The sequence below is a fragment of the Lepidochelys olivacea genome, assembly GCF_965140295.1.
Source record: "Lepidochelys olivacea isolate rLepOli2 genome assembly, chromosome: 1".
In the NCBI taxonomy this organism is placed as follows: Eukaryota; Metazoa; Chordata; order Testudines; family Cheloniidae; genus Lepidochelys; species Lepidochelys olivacea.
In genome coordinates, this window is record NC_140411.1 from 293,060,927 (window position 1) to 293,084,920 (window position 23,994).

General features: G+C 42.0%; 1 protein-coding gene across 6 annotated transcripts in view; it reads right to left on the reverse strand.

The window, feature by feature from the left end:
• USP15 (ubiquitin specific peptidase 15) overlaps positions 1 to 23,994 on the reverse strand; it is a 136,932-nt gene that overhangs the window by 11,117 nt on the left and 101,821 nt on the right. For 5 of the 6 annotated variants that reach the window (XR_014714461.1, XM_084651786.1, XM_084651785.1 and 2 more), the window contains 7 exons: positions 17,697 to 17,870; positions 13,606 to 13,764; positions 12,622 to 12,846; positions 4,005 to 4,088; positions 3,807 to 3,901; positions 1,794 to 1,985; positions 717 to 832 (listed from right to left, as the gene is read on the reverse strand). Coding sequence is in view for 5 of the 6 variants with exons in the window: in XM_084651786.1 (XP_084507912.1) it covers positions 717 to 832; positions 1,794 to 1,985; positions 3,807 to 3,901; positions 4,005 to 4,088; positions 12,622 to 12,846; positions 13,606 to 13,764; positions 17,697 to 17,870 (1,045 nt within the window). In the remaining variant the exon portion in view is untranslated. Of the gene's footprint in view, positions 1 to 716; positions 833 to 1,793; positions 1,986 to 3,806; positions 3,902 to 4,004; positions 4,089 to 7,065; positions 7,753 to 8,339; positions 8,746 to 12,621; positions 12,847 to 13,605; positions 13,765 to 17,696; positions 17,871 to 23,994 lie in introns of those variants that run through there. The other variant, XM_084651787.1, reaches the window with a different exon arrangement.

The window sequence follows — 23,994 nt, forward strand, 5'->3', positions numbered from 1 at the left end:
TCAATTTCATTTTAATGTTTCCCCCTTCAGCCAGTGTTCTCACACACTCCTCTTTTCATTTTCCTCATGCTTTCAGCACACACTGGAATGTTCAACTAAACTCTCTCTAGATTTATGACAAAAATATTTTCCTCTTTTGAACCCAGATGTCTGTGAACATGCTAAGAGTCCAACCAGCAAAAGGAAATGTGATACCACATTTTAAAGAGTTTAACTCCTAGCTAACAGGTCACCGCCACTCAAATTCTGCTAAGTTCCTTGCAATTACTGTCTCTTGAACAAATTGCCTTAAAAGTTAAAAGAAGAAAAATAACAGTCCTGCTGAGTTCAGTAAATTTGAAGCTTAAAGTAGCTACACCACTCAAAAGAAAGTTTAAATATCAAGGCTTTTAAGCCTCCAAAATGACAATTTTAAAACAAATTGGGGGGCCAGCCTGGTGGTCTAGTAGCAATATATTATCCTGACAGCCAGGGAGTCAAATCTGGCTAAGTGAGAACTGGAAGTGCTACAATGAACACTCCTCACATCCGTTTTTAATACTGCCTTTAGCTTAAGCTTGCCTGCAGTGATACAGACTTAATGTGGTGGCTTTGAGGGTGGTGGTTAGAATCAAGAGGAAAAAGGGAGAATTACGTAATTGGGGCAGAAAGGCATTAAAGTATGAATCTTACACTGAACTCAAAATATTAAACAAGTGTAACTATTCAAGCCTTACTTGGGGATCCTTCTTCATGTATTCCATTTGGGCCATTACCATTGATACCATGGTCCTTACAGCAGTGTAGGGATCCTTCAGTGTCTTCACTTTCAGTACATGTTTTCACATATCGGCTAAAATAAGCAATTGAAAATAATAATGAACATTTGTATACCACTGGGTTTTGTTTAAGATGAATATTTGCTTGTAAAGTAATAAGAGCACTGAAAATACAGTAGGTAGTGTAAATGCTCTTACAACGTACTGTATTCCTGCCATGATTCACAGTTACATTAAATGAATAAAGTGAACTCATATCAATTGCTGCAACAAACTGTTTCTGAAGCACATTTCTTCTTGCTTTTTCTATAGAGTTTTTTTAACTGTGTGCGATCTCCTTTGCTCTATATTAGTTTCTGTTTTTTTAGTATCCCAACCACACTGTCTATATAACTGGTCAGATATAGAAAAATTTTGTACACCTTGTACTATGAGGACATGTCTACAAGAGAAAGTTATATCAGCATAAGGTAAGGTGTGAATTTAAACTGATATAATTATACCTGAAGAAGAGTTTTGTGTGAGCTCAAAAGCTTGTCTCTCTCACCAACAGAAGTTGGTTCAATAAAAGATACTATCTCATCCAGCTACCGGAATAACTCCCTGTGTGGATGTTCCTTTTCCAGAATGAGAGTCTCCACGGGGAGAGCTATCCCAGTATAACTAATCTGGTACAACAGGTGAAACTTTCCCATGTAGACAAGCCCTAACTGCCATGATTAAACAACGCCCCCTCCACACACAAACAAACCCCAAACCAAAAAACCTCTTCCCTCCCAAATATAACCACCCTCCTTCAAACATGACACTATTTTTGGTCATCAAACTAAAAATCAAACTAAAACCAAGTCTAGTTTGGCTCTCAAGAGGTTAAAAACTTGAGTAAAAAATAGTCTTATTTTACAGAAAACAAATATAACTGCCCATTAAAGTCTAATCAGAGTTCCCTAACAATGCATATAAAAAGCAATCATCCACAGAACCTGATTATTACTGTTACTTACATTTAAAAAAATTTTCAAGTAATATTCTTACCACATTCTCAACAGCAGAAGGTTATACAGTTTATCTTCAGTATTGTTTCTAGGCACTGTTATAAGAAAAGGCTGACCAAACAGCGAAGAACCACTATGGTGGCTGTAACTGGTATGTCTATACTTTTCCCTTAAACAAACAGGAATTATGACTTGCTCTGTATCCTCTGTTCTGTTGATAGCGATTTCAAATCTTAAAAAATAGAAAAGCAGGCAAGACAAAGGTCATTTAGAAGAATCTGACAGAAAACCAAGACTTCTGTTTATTGCATGTTTCTTCTATGCAATTAATTTATTTAGCTGTAACTAAATCCAACTCCACACAAATTTATACTTAATATTAGGGCTGTCAAGTGATTAAAAAAATTAATCAAACAATAATAGAGTATCATTTATTTAAATATTTTTGGATGTTTTCTACATTTTCAAATATACTGATTTCAGTTACAACACAGAATACAAAGTGTACAGTGCTCACTTTATATTTATTTTTATTACAAACATTTGCACTGTAAAAAACAAAAGAAATAGTACTTTTCAATTCACCCAATACAAATACTGTAGTGGAATCTCTATCATAAAAGTTGAACTTACAAATGTAGATAAATTATGTACAGAAAAAATAACTGCATTCAAAAATAAAACAAAGGAAAACGTTAGAGCCTATGAGTCCGCTCAATCCTACTTCTTGTTCAACCAATCGCTAAGAGAAACAAGTTTGTTTACATTTGCAGGAGATAATGCTGCCTGCTTCTTGTTTACAATGTCTCCTGAAAGTGAGAATAGGTATTCAGGTGGCAATTTTGTAGCCAGCATTGCAAGGTATTTAGCAGATATGCTCAACATTCATATGCCCCTTCATGTTTCGGCCACCATTCCAGAACACGTGTCCATGCTGATGATGGATTTTGCTCGATAACAATCCAAAGCAGTGTGGACCGACGCATGTTAATTTTCATCATACAAGTCAGATGCCACCAGCAGAAGGCTGATTTCTGTTTTGGTGGTTCACGTTCTGTAGTTTCCACATCGGACTGTTGCTCTTAACTCTTCCGAAAGCATGCTCCACACCTTGTCCCTCTCAGATTTTGGAAGGCACTTAAGATTCTTAAACCTTGGGTCAAATGCTGTAGCTATCTTTAGAAATCTCATATTGGTACCTTCTTTGCGTTTTGTCACATCTACGGCGAAGGTGTTCTTAAAACGAACAACACGTACTGGGTCATCATCCGAGACTGCTACAACATGAAATATATGGCAGAATGCAGATAAAAGAGTAGGAGACATACAGTTCTTCCCCAAGTTCAGTCACAAATTTAATTAACACTTTTTTTTAATGAGCATCATCAGCATGGAAGCATGGACTCTGGAATGGTGGCCGAAGCATGAAGGGGCATATGAATGCTTAGCATACCTGGTACGTAATACCTTACAAAGCGGACTACAAAATCACCACGCGAACGCCTGTTCTCACTTTCAATTGACATTGTAAATACGAAGCGGGCAGCATTATCTCCTGTAAATGTAAACAAACTTGTTTGGCTTAGCGATTGGCTGAATAAGTAGAACTGAGTGACTTGTAGGCTCTAAAGTTTTACATTGTTTTGTTTTGGAGTGCAGTTCTGTAACAAAAAATATCTATATAAATTGCACTTTCAAAATAAAGAAATTGCACTACAATCGCTACAGAAATACTATTTCTTTTCTTTATCATTTGTACAGTGCAAATATTTTTAATCAAAAATAATATAAGGTGAGTACTGTACACTTCATATTGTGTTGTAACTGAAATCAATATATTTGAAAACGTAGAAAAACATCCAAAATATTTAATAAATTTCAATTGGTATTTATGGTTTAACAGTGCGATTAAAACTGGGATTAATCGCAATACATTTTTTTAATCATGATTAATTTTTTTGAGTTAATCACATGAGTTAGCTGGTATTAAATCGACAGCCCTACTCAGTATGGAGGTATTTCCTGACAATAAAAAGAGACTATTTGAACTTACACATAGATGTCATCGCGTTCCATAATACTACTCAAATTTTCATCCATAGCAAATATTCTGTGGAACCTATGATTGTATATATCAGTCACTATCATCTAAAAGGAAATAAAAAATTAAGTCACTCTTAAATTGGTTTAAAAACACTGAAAATATTTAACATTGGGCTATGTATAAATGATTACCTCAGCAACGTCTTACCTTATCTGCAGCAACACCAGACAAAGTTGACAGTGCTGTGCAAAGGTCCAGTATATTTCCAATTTTCGGAACTACTACTTTGTACTAAAAAACAAAATGTGATCATTTTTCACTCTTAAAGGACTGAAGCCGCTTGAGAAAAGTTGTCATACGTCCACAGTTTGTGTACAGTCTTAGTGTGCGTCTTTACATTCTTATTTAGATTCTCATTATATACGGAATTTACAACCTACCATGTAACAGATTTACTCATTACGTTTATTTGTTACTGCAAATACATTTTGGACATCTACAGTTTTATTAGTCTAAAAGTGAGCATACTAGTAGTACATATAATACTCTACAATGTGCTATTTCATGTGAGGCCACTTCTTTCCCATACAAAAATCCAACAGTGAAATGTATTTAGACACAGGGTAATAATTTTCAAAAACACCGATACCCCATTTTCAAAAGCGACTTAGGCCTGGTCTATACTACAAAGGGTATGTCTACACTACGGAATAAGGTCGAATTTATAGAAGTCGGTTTTTTAGAAATCGGTTTTATATATTCGAGTGTGTGTGTCCCCACAGAAAATGCTCTAAGTGCATTAACTCGGCGGAGCACTTCCACAGTACCGAGGCTAGAGTCGACTTCCGGAGCGTTGCACTGTGGGTAGCTATCCCACAGTTCCCGCAGTCTCCGCTGCCCATTGGAATTCTGGGTTGAGATCCCAATGCCTGATGAGGCTAAAACATTGTCGCGGGTGGTTCTGGGTACATATCGTCAGGCCCCCGTTCCCTCCCTCCCTCCCTCCCTCCGTGAAAGCAAGGGCAGACAATCGTTTTGTGCCTTTTTTCCTGAGTTACCTGTGCAGACGACATACCACGGCAAGCATGGAGCCCGCTCAGGTAACCGTCACCGTATGTCTCCTGGGTGCTGGCAGACGCGGTACGGCATTGCTACACAGTAGCAGCAACCCCTTGCCTTGTGGCAGCAGACGGTACAGTATGACTGGTAGCCGTCATCGTCATGTCCGAGGTGCTCCTGGCCACGCTGGCTGGGAGCGCCTGGACAGACATGGGCGCAGGGACTAAATTTGGAGTGACTTGACCAGGTCATTCTCTTTAGCCCTGCAGTCAGTCCTATTGAACCGTCTTATGGTGAGCAGGCAGGCGATACGGATTGCTACAGTCGTACTGTACCATCTTCTGCCAGGCAGGCAAGAGATGAGGATGGCTAGCAGTCGTACTGTACCATCTTCTGCTGAGCAGCCATGAGATGTGGATGGCATGCAGTCCTTCTGCACCGTCTGCTGCCAGCCAAAGATGTAAAAGATAGATGGAGTGGATCAAAACAAGAAATAGACCAGATTTGTTTTGTACTCATTTGCCTCCTCCCCTGTCTAGGGGACTCATTCCTCTAGGTCACACTGCAGTCACTCACAGAGAAGGTGCAGCGAGAAAAATCTAGCCATGTATCAATCAGAGGCCAGGCTAACCTCCTTGTTCCAATAAGAACAATAACTTAGGTGCACCATTTCTTATTGGAACCCTCCGTGAAGTCCTGCCTGAAATACTTCTTGATGTAAAGCCACCCCCTTTGCTGATTTTAGCTCCCTGAAGCCAACCCTGTAAGCCGTGTCGTCAGTCGCCCCTCCCTCCGTCAGAGCAACGGCAGACAATCGTTCCGCGCCTTTTTTCTGTGCGGACGCCATACCAAGGCAAGCATGGAGGCCGCTAAGCTCACTTTGGCAATTAGGAGCACATTAAACACCACACGCATTATCCAGCAGCATATGCAGCACCAGAACCTGGCAAAGCGATACTGAGCGAGGAGGCGATGTCAGCGCGGTCACGTGAGTGATCAGGACATGGACACAGATTTCTCTGAAAGCATGGGCCCTGCCAATGCCTGCATCATGGTGCTAATGGGGCAGGTTCATGCTGTGGAACACCGATTCTGGGCTCGGGAAACAAGCACAGACTGGTGGGACCGCATAGTGTTGCGGGTCTGGGACGATTCCCAGTGGCTGTGAAACTTTCGCATGCGTAAGGGCACTTTCATGGAACTTTGTGACTTGCTTTCCCCTGCCCTGAGGCGCATGAATACCAAGATGAGAGCAGCCCTCACAGTTGAGAAGCGAGTGGCGATAGCCCTGTGGAAGCTTGCAACGCCAGACAGCTACCAGTCAGTTGGGAATCAATTTGGAGTGGGCAAATCTACTGTGGGGGCTGCTGTGATGCAAGTAGCCCACGCAATCAAAGATCTGCTGATATCAAGGGTAATGACCCTGGGAAATGTGCAGGTCATAGTGGATGGCTTTGCTGCAATGGGATTCCCTAACTGTGGTGGGGCCATAGACAGAACCCATATCCCTATCTTGGCACCAGAGCACCAAGCCGCCGAGTACATAAACCGCAAGGGGTACTTTTCAATAGTCCTGCAAGCTCTGGTGGATCACAAGGGACGTTTCACCAACATCAACGTGGGATGGCCGGGAAAGGTACATGATGCTTGCATCTTCAGGAACTCTGGTCTGTTTCAAAAGCTGCAGGAAGGGACTTTATTCCCAGACCAGAAAATAACTGTTGGGGATGTTGAAATGCCTATATGTATCCTTGGGGACCCAGCCTACCCCTTAATGCCATGGCTCATGAAGCCGTACACAGGCAGCCTGGACAGTAGTCAGGAGCTGTTCAACTACAGGCTGAGCAAGTGCAGAATGGTGGTAGAATGTGCATTTGGACGTTTAAAGGCGCGCTGGTGCAGTTTACTGACTCGCTTAGACCTCAGCGAAACCAATATTCCCACTGTTATTACTGCTTGCTGTGTGCTCCACAATATCTGTGAGAGTAAGGGGGAGACGTTTATGGCGGGGTGGGAGGTTGAGGCAAATCGCCTGGCTGCTGGTTACGCGCAGCCAGACACCAGGGTGGTTAGAAGAGCACAGGAGGGAGCGGTACGCATCAGAGAAGCTTTGAAAACCAGTTTCATGACTGGCCAGGCTATGGTGTGAAAGTTCTGTTTGTTTCTCCTTGATGAAACCCCCCGCCCCTTGGTTCACTCTACTTCCTGTAAGCTAACCGCCCGCCCCTCCTCCCTTCAATCACCGCTTGCAGAGGCAATAAAGTCATTGTTGCTTCACATTCATGCATTCTTTATTCATTCATCACACAAATAGGAGGATGACTACCAAAGTAGCCCATGAGGGATGGTGGAGGAGGGAAGGAAAATGCCACACAGCACTTTAAAAGTTTACAACTTTAAAATTTATTGAATGACAGCCTTCTTTTTTTTGGGCAATCCTCTGTGGTGGAGTAGCTTGTTGGCCGGAGGCCCCCCCACTGCGTTCTTGGGCGTCTGGGTGTGGAGGCTATGGAACTTGGGGAGGAGGGCGGTTGGTTACACAGGGGCTGTAGTGGCAGTCTGTGCTCCAGCTGCCTTTGCTGCAGCTCAACCATGCACTGGAGCATACTGGTTTGGTCCTCCAGCAGCCTCAGCATTGAATCCTGCCTCCTCTCATCACGCTGCCGCCACATTTGAGCTTCAGCCCTCTCTTCAGCCTGCCACCTCTCCTCCCGGTCATTTTGTGCTTTCCTGCACTCTGACATTATTTGCCTCCACGCATTCGTCTGTGCTCTGTCAGTGTGGGAGGACAGCATGAGCTCGGAGAACATTTCATCGCGAGTGCGTTTTTTTTTCTTTCTAAGCTTCACTAGCCTCTGGGAAGGAGAAGATCCTGTGATCATTGAAACACATGCAGCTGGTGGAGAAAAAAAAAAAGGGACAGCGGTATTTAAAAAGACATTTTATAAAACAGTGGCTACACTCTTTCAGGGTAAACCTTGCTGTTAACATTACATACATAGCACATCTGCTTTCGTTACAAGGTCGCATTTTGCCTCCCCCCACCGCGTGGCTACCCCCTCAACCTTCCCCCCTCCCTGTGGCTAACTGCGGGGAACATTTCTGTTTAGCCACAGGCAAACAGCCCAGCAGGAATGGGCTCCTCTGAGTGTCCCCTGAAGAAAAGCACTCTATTTCAACCAGGTGACCATGAATTATATCTCACTCTCCTGAGGATAACACAGAGAGATAAAGAACGGATGTTGTTTGAATGCCAGCAAACATACACTGCAATGCTTTGTTGTACAATGATTCCCGAGTACGTGTTACTGGCCTGGAGTGGTAAAGTGTCCTACCATGAAGGATGCAATAAGGCTGCCCTCCCCAGAAACCTTTTGCAAAGGCTTTAGGAGTACATCTAGGAGAACCACGAATGCAAGGGAAAGTAATCCTTTCACATGCTTGCTTTTAAACCATGTATAGTATTTTAAAAGGTACACTCACCAGAGGTCCCTTCTCCGCCTGCTGGGTCCAGGAGGCAGCCCTGGGTGGGTTCGGGGGGTACTGGCTCCAGGTCCAGGGTGCGAAACAGTTCCTGGCTGTCGGGAAAACCGGTTTCTCCGCTTGCTTGCTGTGAGCTATCTACAACCTCATCATCATCATCATCTTCGTCCCCAAAACCTGCTTCCGTATTGCCTCCATCTCCATTGAAGGAGTCAAACAACACGGCTGGGGTAGTGGTGGCTGAACCCCCTAAAATGGCATGCAGCTCATCATAGAAGCGGCATGTTTGGGGCTCTGACCCAGAGCTGCCGTTCGCCTCTCTGGTTTTCTGGTAGGCTTGCCTCAGCTCCTTCAGTTTCACGCGGCACTGCTTCGGGTCCCTGTTATGGCCTCTGTCCTTCATGCCCTGGGAGATTTTGACAAAGGTTTTGGCATTTTGAAAACTGGAACAGAGTTCTGATAGCACGGATTCCTTTCCCCAAACAGCGATCAGATCCCGTACCTCCCATTCGGTCCATGCTGGAGCTCTTTTGCGATTCTGGGACTCCATCATGGTCACCTGTGCTGATGAGCTCTGCATGGTCACCTGCAGCTTGCCACGCTGGCCAAACAGGAAATGAGATTTAAAAGTTCGTGGTTCTTTTCCTGTCTACCTGGCCAGTGCATCTGAGTTGAGAGTGCTGTCCAGAGCAGTCACAATGGAGCACTCTGGGATAGCTCCCGGAGGCCAATACCGTCGAATTGTGTCCACAGTACCCCAAATTCAAGCCGGCAAGGCCGATTTAAGCGCTAATCCACTTGTCAGGGGTGGAGTAAGGAAATCGATTTTAAGAGCCCTTTAAGTCGAAATAAAGGGCTTCATCGTATGGACGAGTGCAGGTTTACATCAATTTAATGCTGCTAAATTCGACCTAAAGTCCTAGTGTAGACCAGGGCAAAGTTAGGTCAAAGTAATCTGCTTTTCCTTGACCTATTTATGCATAAGTCTACACTCAAATTTGTCTCTGGAAAACATAAGCAACCCATTATGGTGACACAGTTAAACCACCTCCCCAAATGACTTTGGGCCATAGTCAAAAGAACGACCATATTGGCTCAGACCCAAGTTCCATCTAGCCCTGTAGCCTGTCTTCCAACAGTGGCCAGTGCCAGGTGCCCCAGAGGGAATGAACAGAACAGGTAATCATCAAGTGATCCATCCCTTGTTGCCTATTCCCATCTTCTGGCAAACAGAGGGTAGGGACTTCATTAACGTTTAGTCGACCTACTAAGGTCAATGCAGTGTAAGTGCAGACACTGCATGACCTATGTCAACTCTAACAGTTCTCCAGCAGCTGTTCCAACAATGCTGTTCTCTGCAACACTGACTGTTCTAGTCACAATTGTGAATTCCACTGCCCTGGAGTCTCCTGTGTATTTCTGAAATGCCTTTTCCTGATTGCCCACCATGGCAAGCACACCTAGCAGCTCTCCCTTGTGTGCAGCTGTCTAACCGACCACATCAGCTCCATGTACTAGACATGCTCCTGCCTAGAGAGACAGGAGATATTGGATCTCCTGTGCCCGTGGGTAGAAGAAGCTGTGCAGGCACAACTACAGACCAATCATACGAACGTGGACATCTACGAGCAGATTGCACAGGGGATGCAGGAGAAGGGGTACAAAAGGGATCAGTAACAGTGCTGCATGAAAGCAAAGGAACTGTGACAGGCATACAAGGCCAAGGAGGCTAGCAATCAATCTGGTGATGAGCCACAGACCTGATGCTTTTATAAAATGCTGCATGAGATGCCCACCAGCACCCACAGACACTGTGGACACCTAGGAGAAGCCTGGACAGAGACCCCTGCTCTGGGCACGAGGAGGGGAACCCAGTGTGGGGGTGAGGGTATCCAGCTATGCCACAAGCCAGGACCTGTCAAGACTCCACCACAGCCTAGACAGTCCCAACAGTTATGCATGGATGAGCCCGATGAAGGGGAAGGAATCTTGTGTAAGTGCGTGCATGCGTTTTTCCTTACAGTGTTTAAATGTAAAGAGGCGCCCAGCCCAACTCTTAAGTTAATAGGACACAGGTATCTATTTTTCATTGTTTTACTTGTACGAGAAACGGTAGCAGTGCAATGAACAGAAATAGTGTTATCTGCTTTTCATATCCTGGTAGGATAAGGTTGAGGGGACATGCAGAGCAATGTTGTTTATGCACACAAGGATGTCCCTTGTATCCTCCTGAGAGGGCCAGATGAAACTTTCATGGAGATATGCAGCAATCCTCCCCCTAGATTTTTTTTTTTTTTTTAAATTCCATTAAGTACAAAGGAAAAAGAAGTCAAGTCAATCCAAGCATGGTCACACGGTGTTAACAACTATTATAACAACACTGAAGTTAGATGTTCTAGATACTACTCAAGGTTTCAGAAAAAACTGGTAGGAACAACAAGCAGGTGAAATTTTTCTTTAACTATGGTAAGAACTCCGAAGATGATTATTTTTAATTCTTGGCAATCTTTCTCACTGTAGGCTTGCCAGTGCTTTTTCAAAGACTAAAAATGCAACTTTTTAACTTGCCAAATGGATTGCTGTTTTGTGTGATGACAGACATTATTTTGCAGCACTTTCACCCTGGGGAAGTGATTGAACTTTGGGCTCCTGCATGGAGATGCAGAACACCGATCAGATGACCAAAACAAAGATTTAATATTAAGCTCTTCAGGATTGTGTCCAGAAACATGTCTGTCTGTGCATGCATAGTTTGTCCCAAGAAGATTTCAGACGGACATTTCTTAGCACTTATGTGCATCAAAGAGACACAAGAGTAACTAGAAATAGACAATTATCTCATGAGTTAATTTCCAAATGAAAAAAAATTTCATATCCAACCATGAGGGCTCAACCTGTCTCTTCAACTTCTCCTGAAAGTCACACTATTACCTTAAACGCAATGCACCTAAACTCAACTCCTGCTTTTTTCCTCCCTCTCTGCTACACTATTCTCCATTTACTACTAATGTTACTATCTTCTCTGGTTTCAGAGTAGCAGCTGTGTTAGTCTGTATTCGCAAAAAGAAAAGGAGTACTTGTGGCACCTTGGAGACTAACAAATTTATTTGAGCATAAGCTTTCGTGAGATGCAGCCGATGAAGTGAGCTATAGCTCATGAAAGCTTATGCTCAAATAAATTTGTTAGTCTCTAAGGTGTCACAAGTACTCCTTTTCTTTTTACTATCTTATCTATTACTCAGTTGTGTAACTGCTATCTTCAACTCCTCTTTCCCTTGACCCATCCAACCAGATTTTGTCCAAACCTTGACTTTTCCCCCTCCACAAGCCAACCTCCTTTCTGCTCCTGCAGCCATAACTCATCGGGTTCTTGTCTCCCACCTCACTTACTGTACCTGCCTCCTTTCTGGCCTCCTTAACATGCACATTGCCCCCTTCAGTCCAAAAAATATTGCTGCTAAAGTAACTCGGTTCTGGCATTGTCACTCTTCTCTCCCATCTTCCACTGTTCCCCCGCCTCTACTACACCAGGTTCAAGTATTCAAGGGCTTTCACAACTCAGCCCCTTCCTATTTAACCACCCTTACATATCTCCTACAATCTCTTCCACCAACTACAGTCTGTGAATCTCAATGTCTGCTTCTCCCACAATAGTCTATGGGCTCTGTTCCAAGTCACTCCTTTCGCATCTAATTCCCTCTTGAATTGGCCCACAAGACCACCCTTTCCACATTCAAATATTTTCTGAAGATCCTTTGATGACTACAGAATATTTGCTGACTAATAATGGAAAGTTGAGGGCAACTGGGCATAGTTTACATATTTAATAAAAAATAAAAATCTGTATCAAGAACTCACTTTACTAGTGCATTGTACTCCACCGAACTTTTGATGTTTGTCATCATTTTAGACTTGGGGCAGGGACTGTGCATTTCTTTATGTTTGCATAGCAAGTAGATTATTTTGACAATATTTGAAACAAACTAATAATAAATAATAATAATAAAGAACACAGCCTGGATTTAAAAGGTTAGGGGGAAATTAATATAGTAGTAAAATAAATGATCAATATCTTCCTTGAAATTCAGTAGAGTTATAGTAAAATGTGTCTTTTACAAAGTTTCCTCATTAATAAGTAACAGAGATGAAAGTCAAAAAACCGTACCATCCTGACAAATTTAATTTGTCAGATTTACTGCCTGTTCTGTCAAGTGTTAAAAACATGAACAGAAAAAAAGATTTTAACACCACAGACGTTTTACGTAAACAAAATATTTCTTACCTGCATAGGTTTAGTAAGTGGATCCATTCTAACTAAATAAACTTCCAAAGTGCGTTCTTTTTTCATGGGTAATGGAAGTGTCAAGTAACAAAAGGGATCAAAGGTTACAGAAATCTTTGCACATTCAGGGCAAACAAGGGTGGATTTAAAAAGACCATGAAATATATCTACAATGATGGAATCATTTCTTTTTAAATGGTTCTCCCAGGCTTCCTCAGCAACCACCTACAATTAAAATAGAACTTGGGTTATAGCAAAAAAACCACACTAATGAAATGCATGTTATGTATTACTGATACAAGTCGTTAATATGAGACTATCCATTACATGGATTAAATGTACAAAAAAAAAGTCTGACCCCAAGGACTGCACACGGGCTGACTACAGCAATGACACCTCACTTGTTAAGGGGATTGTGAGAGTTAAATACTTGTTAGGATAGAGACTCAGAAATCCGCTCCAATGGATGTTTGATCTATTTGGCTGAGTAACTGGACAAAAAGGAAGTTGAAGACAAAAATCCCCATCTGAAGTAGCCCAGGGTTAGTGTGTATAATGATGCTCTACAGACAAGCAACTTAGGGCTGTGGAGTTTCCCCAATTAGGAGTATAGATGAGAGAGGCAGGAAACAGGAACTGACAAGTATGCTGAAAGAAAGAGACTGCAAGACCAGGGGGCCAAAATGCACCTGCTTTTCTTGGTGTGTTGGATGGAGTCTCTGCAAGTGGAATTATCTCTGTATAGCCTTGATGCTCTTTTTGCTATCTCTTTTCAAAGTAATCAGGAATTGTGTACATGTAAATAAATGAGACTAGAAAATATCTTGAGTCTTTGTATCCATTAAATTCTCTTCCACTAAATTCTGCCACTAAGCAGCCCCCCAAAATGTTAATGCTTGACAAAGGGGCAACAATATCTTACAACATACTGTAGCATTAAGTAATGAACTAAAACACAAAGAAAACCAATACTAAGAACATTACCTTGTCTGGCCTTCCATCTGCATCCTTTAATTGAATATAAGGCTTTTTCCTAATCCGATTCAAATCTTCATGTAAACCATCTAAAAGAAAAGCTAGAAGTTCTTGACAGTCTTGTTGCTGATATCCAGAAAACTGAGGTGCAAATCGTCCCACTTGTGTCTAGAGAGCATATATGAAAATTTTCAGTTTGGGAAATTTAATGTTTGATTTTGTGTAAACTAATAAATAGCCAGGGGCTACCAGCACGTAACAATGCTTAGAAATCAATGATTGCATCCGGTACCTTGTGTTTTCAAGAATGGCTGCCACTCAGGGGCCATAGCAAGGAATATTACATAGCTGAACATGCTTGCATGGAGCTATGGGAGGAGCTCTTGGAGAGGAAGGATGTTTTTGTGGTTAAAAAACACTGCACTGGTACGCAGGAGGTCTGGGTTCTATTCCCAACTATACTACAGATTACTCCTTTGACTAGTCCCTTAACACCTCTCTGTAACTCAGTGTCCCCATTTGTAAAGGGGAGCATTGTAAGGATAAATTCTTAAATGTTTGTGAGACATTCAGATACTATATGGAAAGTGCCATAGTGGTAAACACTATAATGAAAAAATAGGCGTACAGGCTGCTATGTTAGTACAAGAGAAGCAGGCTAAAGCTCGTCAAACCAGTTGAATGACGAAGAAGGGTCAAGGAGGATATTTTTTTCAGAAATGATTTGGGGCTGGCAAACAATGGCAGATCAATCACTGCTAACAAGGGAGCCTGGAGCCAGAGTGCCACCCCAAGAGTAGGGAAGTGGTGGTATGGCCGGCAAAGGGGCATGTCCATGATGGAAGGCAGAAGTAGAAATGATGCAAGGATTCAGCACCTCCTCCCCTCAGCCTCTACAGGCAGGGCACTAATGGAGCTCTGGCCACAGTTTAATGCTGCCCTCGCTGGGTAAACATTATTTGCTTTCTGGGTGGTGAAACAGCCCCACGGTGCAATGCCCTCCTACTGCTGAGGACAGCTATCACCAGTGGGGGGTTAATCTAGTGCAGTAAACATGAAAAGAAAAAAAAAACCTCTCGCAATCCCCCACAAATGTAAACGATAGAATAGAAAAAAAAAGACTATAACTGACAGACATATGCAAGAGACAAAACACTGTAAGAAGAGACTTATAAGGTAAAAATATTAATGAAAGGAAAATAACATGGAAGCAAAAAAATATATGGTAGAGAAGTAAGTGACCAGAAGACAATGAGGATTAACAACAACTAAAAACATTAGTATGCTTATTAACAATAACCAAAAGCTAACAAAGATCTGGGATATAAAAATACAGTATCAAATTAAAGAAAGAGGAAATTATAGCACAGTAAAATGAATCAGTGGTGTCCTATTTAAAATACTATGAACAGTCCACATTACTTTTTAAAGGGAAGCATAATACAGGAAATATTTCGTAAATCGTCTTATGTTTCTAAATTATTCAAATAAGCATAAAGAAAAAAAGTCTTATTCTTGTAAAAGAGCCCAGAAAAATTACATAAACTTCTGACTAAACTATAGAAAAAACATCTTGAGAGCATGTTAAAGTCAAGATGAAACAGCCCGAAAATCAGTCAAGGGAAAGATGTAGCACTACAGAAATGACGCTAGAACTAACATTTTGAATTAAAATATATAATGAATACAAAGCACGGCAAAAAGAGTAACTAGATTTTTTGGGGGGGATTTTTCTTAAGAAAGTAAATAGTTGACTGAAAAATTGTTATGATGTGTACAGAGTTGTTGTAGCTGCATTGGTCCCAGGATATTAGAGAAACAAGGGAGGTCAGATAATATTGGACTTTTTAAAGAGAGGCATCTGGGAGAGGGAGAATTTTCAAAAGCTTGTCTCACCAACAGAAGTTGGTCCAATAAAAGATATTACCTCACCCACCTTGTTGCTCTAAATTGTTAAGAGGCAGTCAACTGAATGGACCGCTAGCACACTGTTTCAAAACTCATTTTTTAAAATTATTTGTACGGCTGTCAATAGAATACCATTTATTTAAATATTTTTGGATGTTTTCTACATTTTCAAATATATTGATTTCAATTACAACACAGAATACAAAGTGTACAGTGCTTACTTTATATTTATTTTTGTAAAAAAATAAAAAATAAAAGAAACAGTATTTTTCAATTCTAATACAGAGGTGGGCAAACTACGGCCTGCAGGCCAGATCTGGCCCGTCAGGGCTTTGGATCCAGCCCACGCGATTGCCACCCCTGTGGTGCTGCGAGGTTAAGGCAGGCACCACTCCCAGAAGCGGCTGGCACCACGTCCCTGTGGCCTCTGGGGGAGGAGGAGGGGGCAGAGGGCTCCACACGCTGCCCTTGCCTGCAGGCACCACCCCACGCACCTCCCACTGGCTGGGAACGGGGAACCACAAGCCTGCCTTAGCCCTGCTGCATGCCACTGCCACCCCAGAGCCGCTCAAGTTAAGCAGTGCCAGCCCAGAGCCTGCATCCCAACCCCCTGCCCTGAGCCCCTGCCGCACCCCTCCTGCACATCAACCTCCTGCCCTGAGCCCCCAACCCCCTGCCCTGAGCCCCCTCCCACACTCTGCACCCCAACCCCCTGCCCTGAGCCCCCTCGTACAACCTGCACCCTTCCTGTGCCCCTATCCCTTGCCTTGAGCCCCTTCCTGCACACCACACCCCCTCCCACACCCCAACCTCCTGCCCTAGCCCTATATTCATGGCCCTGCATGCAATTTCTCTACCTAGCTGTGGCCCTCAGGCCAAAAAGTTTGTCCACCCCTGACTTAATACAAGTACTGTCATGCAATCTCTTTATCGTGAAAATTGAACTTACAAATGTAGAATTATCTACAAAAAAAATATGCATTCAAAAACAAAATGTAAAATTTTAGAGCCTGCAAGTCCATTCAGTCCTATTTCTTGTTCAGTCAATTGCTCAGACAAACAAGTTTGTTTACATGTGCAGGAAATAATGCTTGCCACTACTTGTTTATGATGTCACCTTAAAGTGAGAACAGGCATTCGCATGGCACTGTTCTAGCCTGCGTCACAGGATATTTGTGTGCCAGATCAGCTAAAGATTCATATGTCCCTTCATTCTTCAACCACCATTCTAGAGGACATGCATCCATGCTGATGATGGGTTCTGCTCAATAACTAGCCAAAGCAGTGTGGCCTGATGCAGGTTCATTTTTATTATCTGAGTCAGATGCCACCAGCAGAAGGTTGATTTTCTTTTTTGGTGGTTTGGGCTCTGTAGTTTCTGCATCGGAACTTAAAAGAATGTTGCTCTTTTAAGACTTCTGAAAGCCTGCTCCACACCCTGTCCCTCTCAGATTTTGGAAGGCACTTCAGATTCTCAGACCTTGGGTTGAGACCTGTAGCTATCTTTAGAAATCTCACATTCTTTGTATATGGTCAAATTTGCAGTGAAAGTGTTCTTAAAATGAACATGTGCTGGGTCATCATCTGAGACTGCTATAACATAAAATATATGGCAGAATGCGGGTAAAACAAAGCAGGGGACATATAATTATCCCACAAGGATTTCAGTCACAAATTTATTTAACACATTTTTTTTTAAATGAGCATCATCAGCATGAAAGCATGTCCTCTGGAGTTTTGTTTTTGAGTGTAGTTATGTAACAAAAAAAAAAATCTACATTTATAAGTTGCACTTTCACGACAAAAAGACTGCACTACAATACTTGTATGAGGTGAACTGAAACATACTATTTTTTATCGTTTTTACAGTGCAAAGATTTGTAATAAAAATAATATACACTGATTTCAATTACAACACTGAATACAATACATATGAAAATGTAGAACAAACATCTAAAATATTTAATAAATTTCAACTGGTATTCTATAGTTTAACAGTGCAATTAAAACTGTGATTAATCGCAATTAATTTTTTTAATCATGATTAATTTTTTTGAGTTAACAGTGTGAGTTAACTGTGATTGACAGCCCTAATTATTTGTTATATGTTTTATACATTTCATATACTTCAGCTGCGAAAACAAATTCACTGTATACATTCAAACTCAAATTATAATTTAAGTAATACCAACCTTAAATGCTCTTGGTGTGACGTAGCTGTATTTTCCTGACCATATTTGCTTGATGAGCTCTGCATAAGCTTTTGCTATTTCACCTCGCATTCCTAAAGGATTGTCAAAATTTAGCTCGTCCTGATATTTGTCATTTAGGAAGTATTCTGTTAGTGGAGGTGTGTTGCTCAGGCACTGTGAACGGAAATATTAAATACTTAAAATAAAAAGGGTGATTTTAATTAGCTTTGCAAAAAATGCTCAATCTTTGTTACAGTAGCCATTTTTCTGTAAGTCAAATAAAATAAATATTTGCCTGTTAATAACTGAACTATAATACCTGCAGGAAAGAAATTACAACATTCTGTAGAAGCAGTAATTACGATAAGTATTGCAGCCATATTCAGTGTATTTGGGGATCACGTATTACATTTATGAATGTTGTATGTATCACTGTGGGTCAGGGATTGTAGGCAAATCCAAGGTGGGAGGTAGCACAGCTCCCCCAGGAAGTAATAGTGGGGAGAGATTACTCAAGTGCCTGAGTTTGTAAGCAGCTCCAGAGAAGTACTTCCCTCTAGAGCGGTTTTCATATATTGGGGTTAGGGCAGTCCCAGAGGAAAGGCAAAGGTACAAAGGAAGAACTTGGCATAGAACAGTTGAGTTTAAAAAGACTCAGAGCATTCTTTCCAACTGACATGAACTTTTGCCCAAGGGGGGAGCCAAGCCCTTGCCAGAAGGGTTGGAAGCTTTTTAACTTGCCAAGGCCTTGGGCAATTTCTGGTATGTTTAGTGAGAGGGTAAGTCCTTTTATGTTTATTTCTTTATTTTCTATATGCTTTATGTCCTCAATAGATGTACTCTGCTGAAAACGAGCTGTGTGCCATACACTGTTCACAGCCCTTGGAGAGAGAGCAGAGTTTAGGTGCTGTCTACAGTCAAACTGGCTTGCTGGAGACATCAAAGTGCACTGCAGGGGACTGTGGCCTAAAAGCCTTTCTGGAGAAAGAAGGGACAGAGATTCCTGTCCAGGGAGATGTAGGCTAAAGTCCTGAAACCCGAACTGGCATTCCCAGAGCAGACCATGGAGAAGGTCAAAGGTGCAGTTACTCCAAAATTGATAGTAATACTACTACTAAGAAGTAAAATATCTAAAATTTCTACCCAACAAATGTAATGGTTTTATACCAAGCCTAGTTGCTACAGTGGCAGTTGTCATTACTGGCACTACCATGAGGGATGGCTTTTGAAAAGTTTCACCGACAGAATGCAGTATACACTTCAAATGCCCCAAGAACAAGCCATAATAGAGATTAAATATTGTGTTTCAAGATTGAGAGTCTACCTTCCACCAACCGTGGGAAAAGACATTGTTTACAAGTATTTACTACAGCTTCTTTAAGAACTTGGAAGACTAATAAACTGGCTTCTCCTGGTCGAAGCATCAAGGTTACAAGAGTGATAAGAAAATATGGTTATTTACATGGATGAACATGTCAAAATATCAAATACTAGTAACAGCAATGGACTGATATTCTATCTTTTCCTGACAGAGCCAATCAAATTCAAACCTAAAGACAATTTCTCATCTAACAACATTCAGTGAAAAGTGCAGTGACCTTCCACAGTAATTCTCAGTGGCTGGTTAGATCAGCTTCCTTTAATGATTTAACTTTAAAATGCTAGCATTGTATTTATAACCTGTTTGGGTTCTGTGCTTCCTTTAATGGTTACTTGTTGCCCACCAATGGCACTAGCCACTAAGCAGAGACATCTCTGGGCTGATTTACAAAACCTATTCTGCTTCAGTGCGATTTGTATCAGGTCTTAATGCCATCCTGGAAACCTTATAAACTACAGAATAGAGATAATACAGAAAGCCATCCATAATAATGCCTTCTGATGCTGTTTATTATACAGACAGCTAAAACAGTTCTCCAAAGGCCTTAGCTTGTCTGATGAAACCTTTTATTTGTTCTCTGAACAAGTCTGCATTCTTGGGTTAGCATTTAAAGGGAATCCTTTCATGAGAACTACTGAAAAACCATTGATAACATCTTGGAAAATTCAGCATGACTTTTCCCTTCAACTCAGACTTTGTCATCATCCAGTTTTTACACCATTTTCTCATGCAGCTTTACTTAAAACAAAAACTATCAATTTGCCTTCTCTGCTCCCTCAAAGATGTCCCCCATATCACATACTCCCATTTGCTATGCCACACAAACACACATGGACTGGACCGAGTTCCTCCACTACACAGTACAAGGGTCTCCTGCATTCTCCTTCTCCAAGCAAGAGGGGGTTCTAGGAACAGGCAGCTCTTTTTCCTTCCCATCCTCTTCCTAGTAAGGATAAAGGGAGTGACTGAGTACAGCTGGGTTCTCTTCCTCTTACTTGTTTACAACCTCCTTCGGAAGCTAACTGAAGATGATGGGGAGGATTGAAAGGGGAGAAGCACAGCATCAGTTTCACCACTCAAACGGGGAGAGAAAGAATATTTTTTTATCACCATCAAACTTCTCTCCCCTTTTTAGGCAAATTATTCTTGTCTATGGTGAGTAGACAAGAGCACAAGCCTATAGAAAAACCCCATGCATGTGATCTCACATTCACATGTGCATGTCACATTTGTCCCCCTCCCCCACAACATTTTTTTGCATGGGCTGTAAGTCCTGCAGAGAAATACTCTCAATAGGCAAAAATACAGTTTCCATTAGAATTGATTTTTAAAAGATTCATACAAATATACTAGTTAACAGTGTTGCTTTAAATTGAATTTGGTCTGTAAGTAATAATTATAATTAAGATTACCAAAAAGTATTCAAATGTAACATAACATTTAGTAATATGAGTAGGTGATCAGAAAAAAAATGCGATGGCCTTATTTTTTGAAAGTTTTAATCTGACCATGTGACCTTACCCTGACCTACTGTAGCTCCCAACGTAGCAACATCAATAAAAATGAAAACCAAAACATATACCCTTGGTTACTGTAAAACCTCAAACCTATATAATACACATGGGTTTCTGTCTTTCTCAGAATACCTATTCAGACTGGTCTGAGTAGAGCCATAGATTTGCTGCAGATTATTTTTCTCTTTTCTTTACAACCATTTCAATGCTCCAATACAACAAGACACAAACTGTGGGATTGGAACACATGGCATTTATCTGATAAAACGTATGTCTACACTGCGATTAAAAACCTGTGGCTGACCTGTGCCAGCAGACTCAGGTTTCTGGGGCTTGGGCTAAAGAGCTGTTTAATTGCGACATAGATGACTGGGCTTGTGCTGGCTCCCTGGTAGGTGCAAGGGTCCCAGAATTCGGGCTGCAGCTTGAGTATCTACACGGTAGTTAAATAGCCCCTTAGACTGAGTCAGCTGGCACAGGCCAGCTGTGGGTGTCTAACTGCAGTGTAGACATACCCAAAGTAAGTACTTCTGAAATTCAGAGCTGTCACCTCTTCTATAATCTCAGATGTCACCACTTAGAAGACAGCTATGAAAGTTGGGGGAAACTATTTCACTTTGTCTACATGTTGAGAGAGACTAAACAATTTTTATGAAAATGTTCAGTTCTTGAAGAGATTATAGACAGGAGTTAAATCAGCAGGACTTCAGACGGCAAATTCAGATGTGTCCTGCAGATAATTAGGAGGAAGTCTACCATCCAGTTGTTGTCCCATTTGACCTGATGAGAAGATTATGCACTAGGGAACATTTCTGCTTGGGGCCTGGCGAATATTTGTGAGGGCCCGGTAGCAAGGTTGAAGCAAGTGGGCGTGGTTGTCTCTGCTTATAGCCCTGCTTTCCTTCTTAAACAGGCCCTGGCACAGCCAAGACCTGGACTGGCCGTTGAGGTCTGAAGTGCTTCCTTGAAGGTGCTGGGCACAGAGGTCCAGGAACTTGAGGGTGGCTCTAGAATCTTTCAGACCATGGAGCTTCGCATCCATCTGCTCTGAGAAGAGGGAAACTCCCTCAAACCGAAGGTCCAAAAGGGACTGTTGAACCTCAAAGATAGGCCTGAGGACTGGCACCAGGAGCATCTTTACATGACTACTGCTGATGCCATAATTCTGGCAGCTGCATCCACGATGTCAAGGGCAGCTTGCAGGGAAGCCCTGGCTATAGCCTTCCCTTCCTCCACCAAAGCAGAGAATCTCTGTTTGGACTCCTGGGGCAGCGAGTTTTTCAATTTTGAAATGGATCCCAGATGTTAGAGTCATACCTCCCGAGCAATGCCTACTCGCTGGAGATGCGGAGGGGCAAACCACAAGTAGAATAAACTTTTCTACCAAAAAGGTCTAGTTTCTTTGAATCCTTCGCCTTGGGGGGGTCACACCTTGCAGCCCCTGCCTGTCTCTTTTGTTGGCCGCAAAGACCACAAAGAGACCCAGGAGGGGGATGGGAATATAAGTACTCATACCACATGGTGGGAACAAAGTACTTCTTCTCTGCCCTTTGAAGTGGGAGGCATCTGCCATAAGGTTTTGATTGAACCAATACTGGCCTCATTGAGGGGTAGGGCCACCCTCAACAGGGCCACTGCGGCCAAGGTGTTGACCAGGCTGTGGGAGGAGTCTTTCAGTACCTCCACTTCCAGCCCTAGGTTTGAGGCCACTCTCTTCAACAGATCCTGGTGAGCTCTGAAGTCTTCTTGAGGTGTCGAGCCACCCATACCTGACACTGCCTTCTCTCGGGAGGAGATGGTCTGCACTAGCAGGGGGCCCTCCTCCTCTTCTTCTGCACTGACCAGATCCTGTAGTTCCAGGTCTTGAGTATCGATACCGGGCTCAGTACTGGTTTCCAGGCTGGATGCTGGTCAGTGTGACAGAGGAGCTCTTCCCTCGGAAATCTCCGAGCAGAGGAGTGGCTTCCGTTAACAAAAGGCCAATTCAAGACTCTCAACCTGGGACATCTTAATATCTTTAAAGTCATTAGCAAAGTCAGTTACAGCAAAAGAATCACTAAAAAAAAGCATTGATTAAGAAAATAGTAATGAAAATCAGAACACAGCTTTTTTTGGTTAGGAACTCTGTGAGACACTAAAATATTTACAGAAATAAGATGGGTACAGAAGTAGTTAGTTTAGGTTACAAGACATACACTGTGTAGTGCTCCAAAAGCAAGTATCTTACTTTCTCACAGATTACATTTTCAGGATTTGATGTCATGACAAGTAAGTGGAAATGTTACAAACTTGGGCTTTAGAAGAGGGAGTAAAGACTACAAGATGCCTGAAAGGAACAGACTGATTCCTTCAAAAGCAGATACTGATTGGAACCAAATGTCCTCCCAGTTGTTGGTAAAGGAACCTGACCCACAACAGTTTTAGAGAAGGTGAGGCAACATGCATTTGTCCAAAATGCTGAAGTATTATCTAGAATTTATTCTAGATTTCTAATCAGAAACTGGAAAGAGTTCAGTTAGGTTTTTAAGGAAAAAAATAGTATGTTCAGGAGTATTTTCAAGTAGGTCTTGTTTCACCTCATCTGATTCTGGCACACAGGTCAGACTCCAAGGTTTAATACGAGTTAGTCCAAGACTAGGTGTTTTAAGCTAACAATACTGCTGAATACATATTGCTGCTCTTGAAAGGAAAAACAAACAGGTCATAACAGTGCAAACAACATGATGCTCACTGAAATTCTGTAGCTCTTGATGTCAGCACACCCAGAGCTTATAGCAGCATCACAGGACAAAAAACCAACCAAACAAACAAAAAAAAACCAAACACAAAAGCAAAACCTTTTGAAGTAAGATTTACCTGTCTACATGGAGCTTTGGCAAATAAATAATCACATAGAATTTTATTTACCAATCCTGTGTTTCTTTAGAGGACTCAGTCCCAAGGATACAAGTGATCTGCCACCGCTGATGCTCCCAAAATACCAAGTGACATAGAAGAATCAAAGATTGCTGTTTATCCTATGTTAATATCTCCACGCCTCCAGAGGGAAAAAAAAACTTCTGTGGAGAGCTACACAATCTTTTGTTTTTTTAACAACTAGAAGAACGAAAGATTCTTCAGTCATTAATTGCTCAAAGCCAAGAAATGGTTAATACAGGACTATGGCTAATGCATATTTTTGCTCCTGAATAACAGAACTGGTAGATTACCTGGACACTGGAGCCACAAATATTGAAGATATTTCTTACAGTCAGCGGTAGCAGATAGCTAATGGTAGAAAAGGCTCAGCCCTTCCAAATGCGAGCCCACCTGCCCACCAGATCAGCAGGCATAGCTCTGCATCCTGTGGTGCCAGAGCCAGCTTAGCACTGAGCTGCCTGACTGCCGAGCAGGAGGACAAACA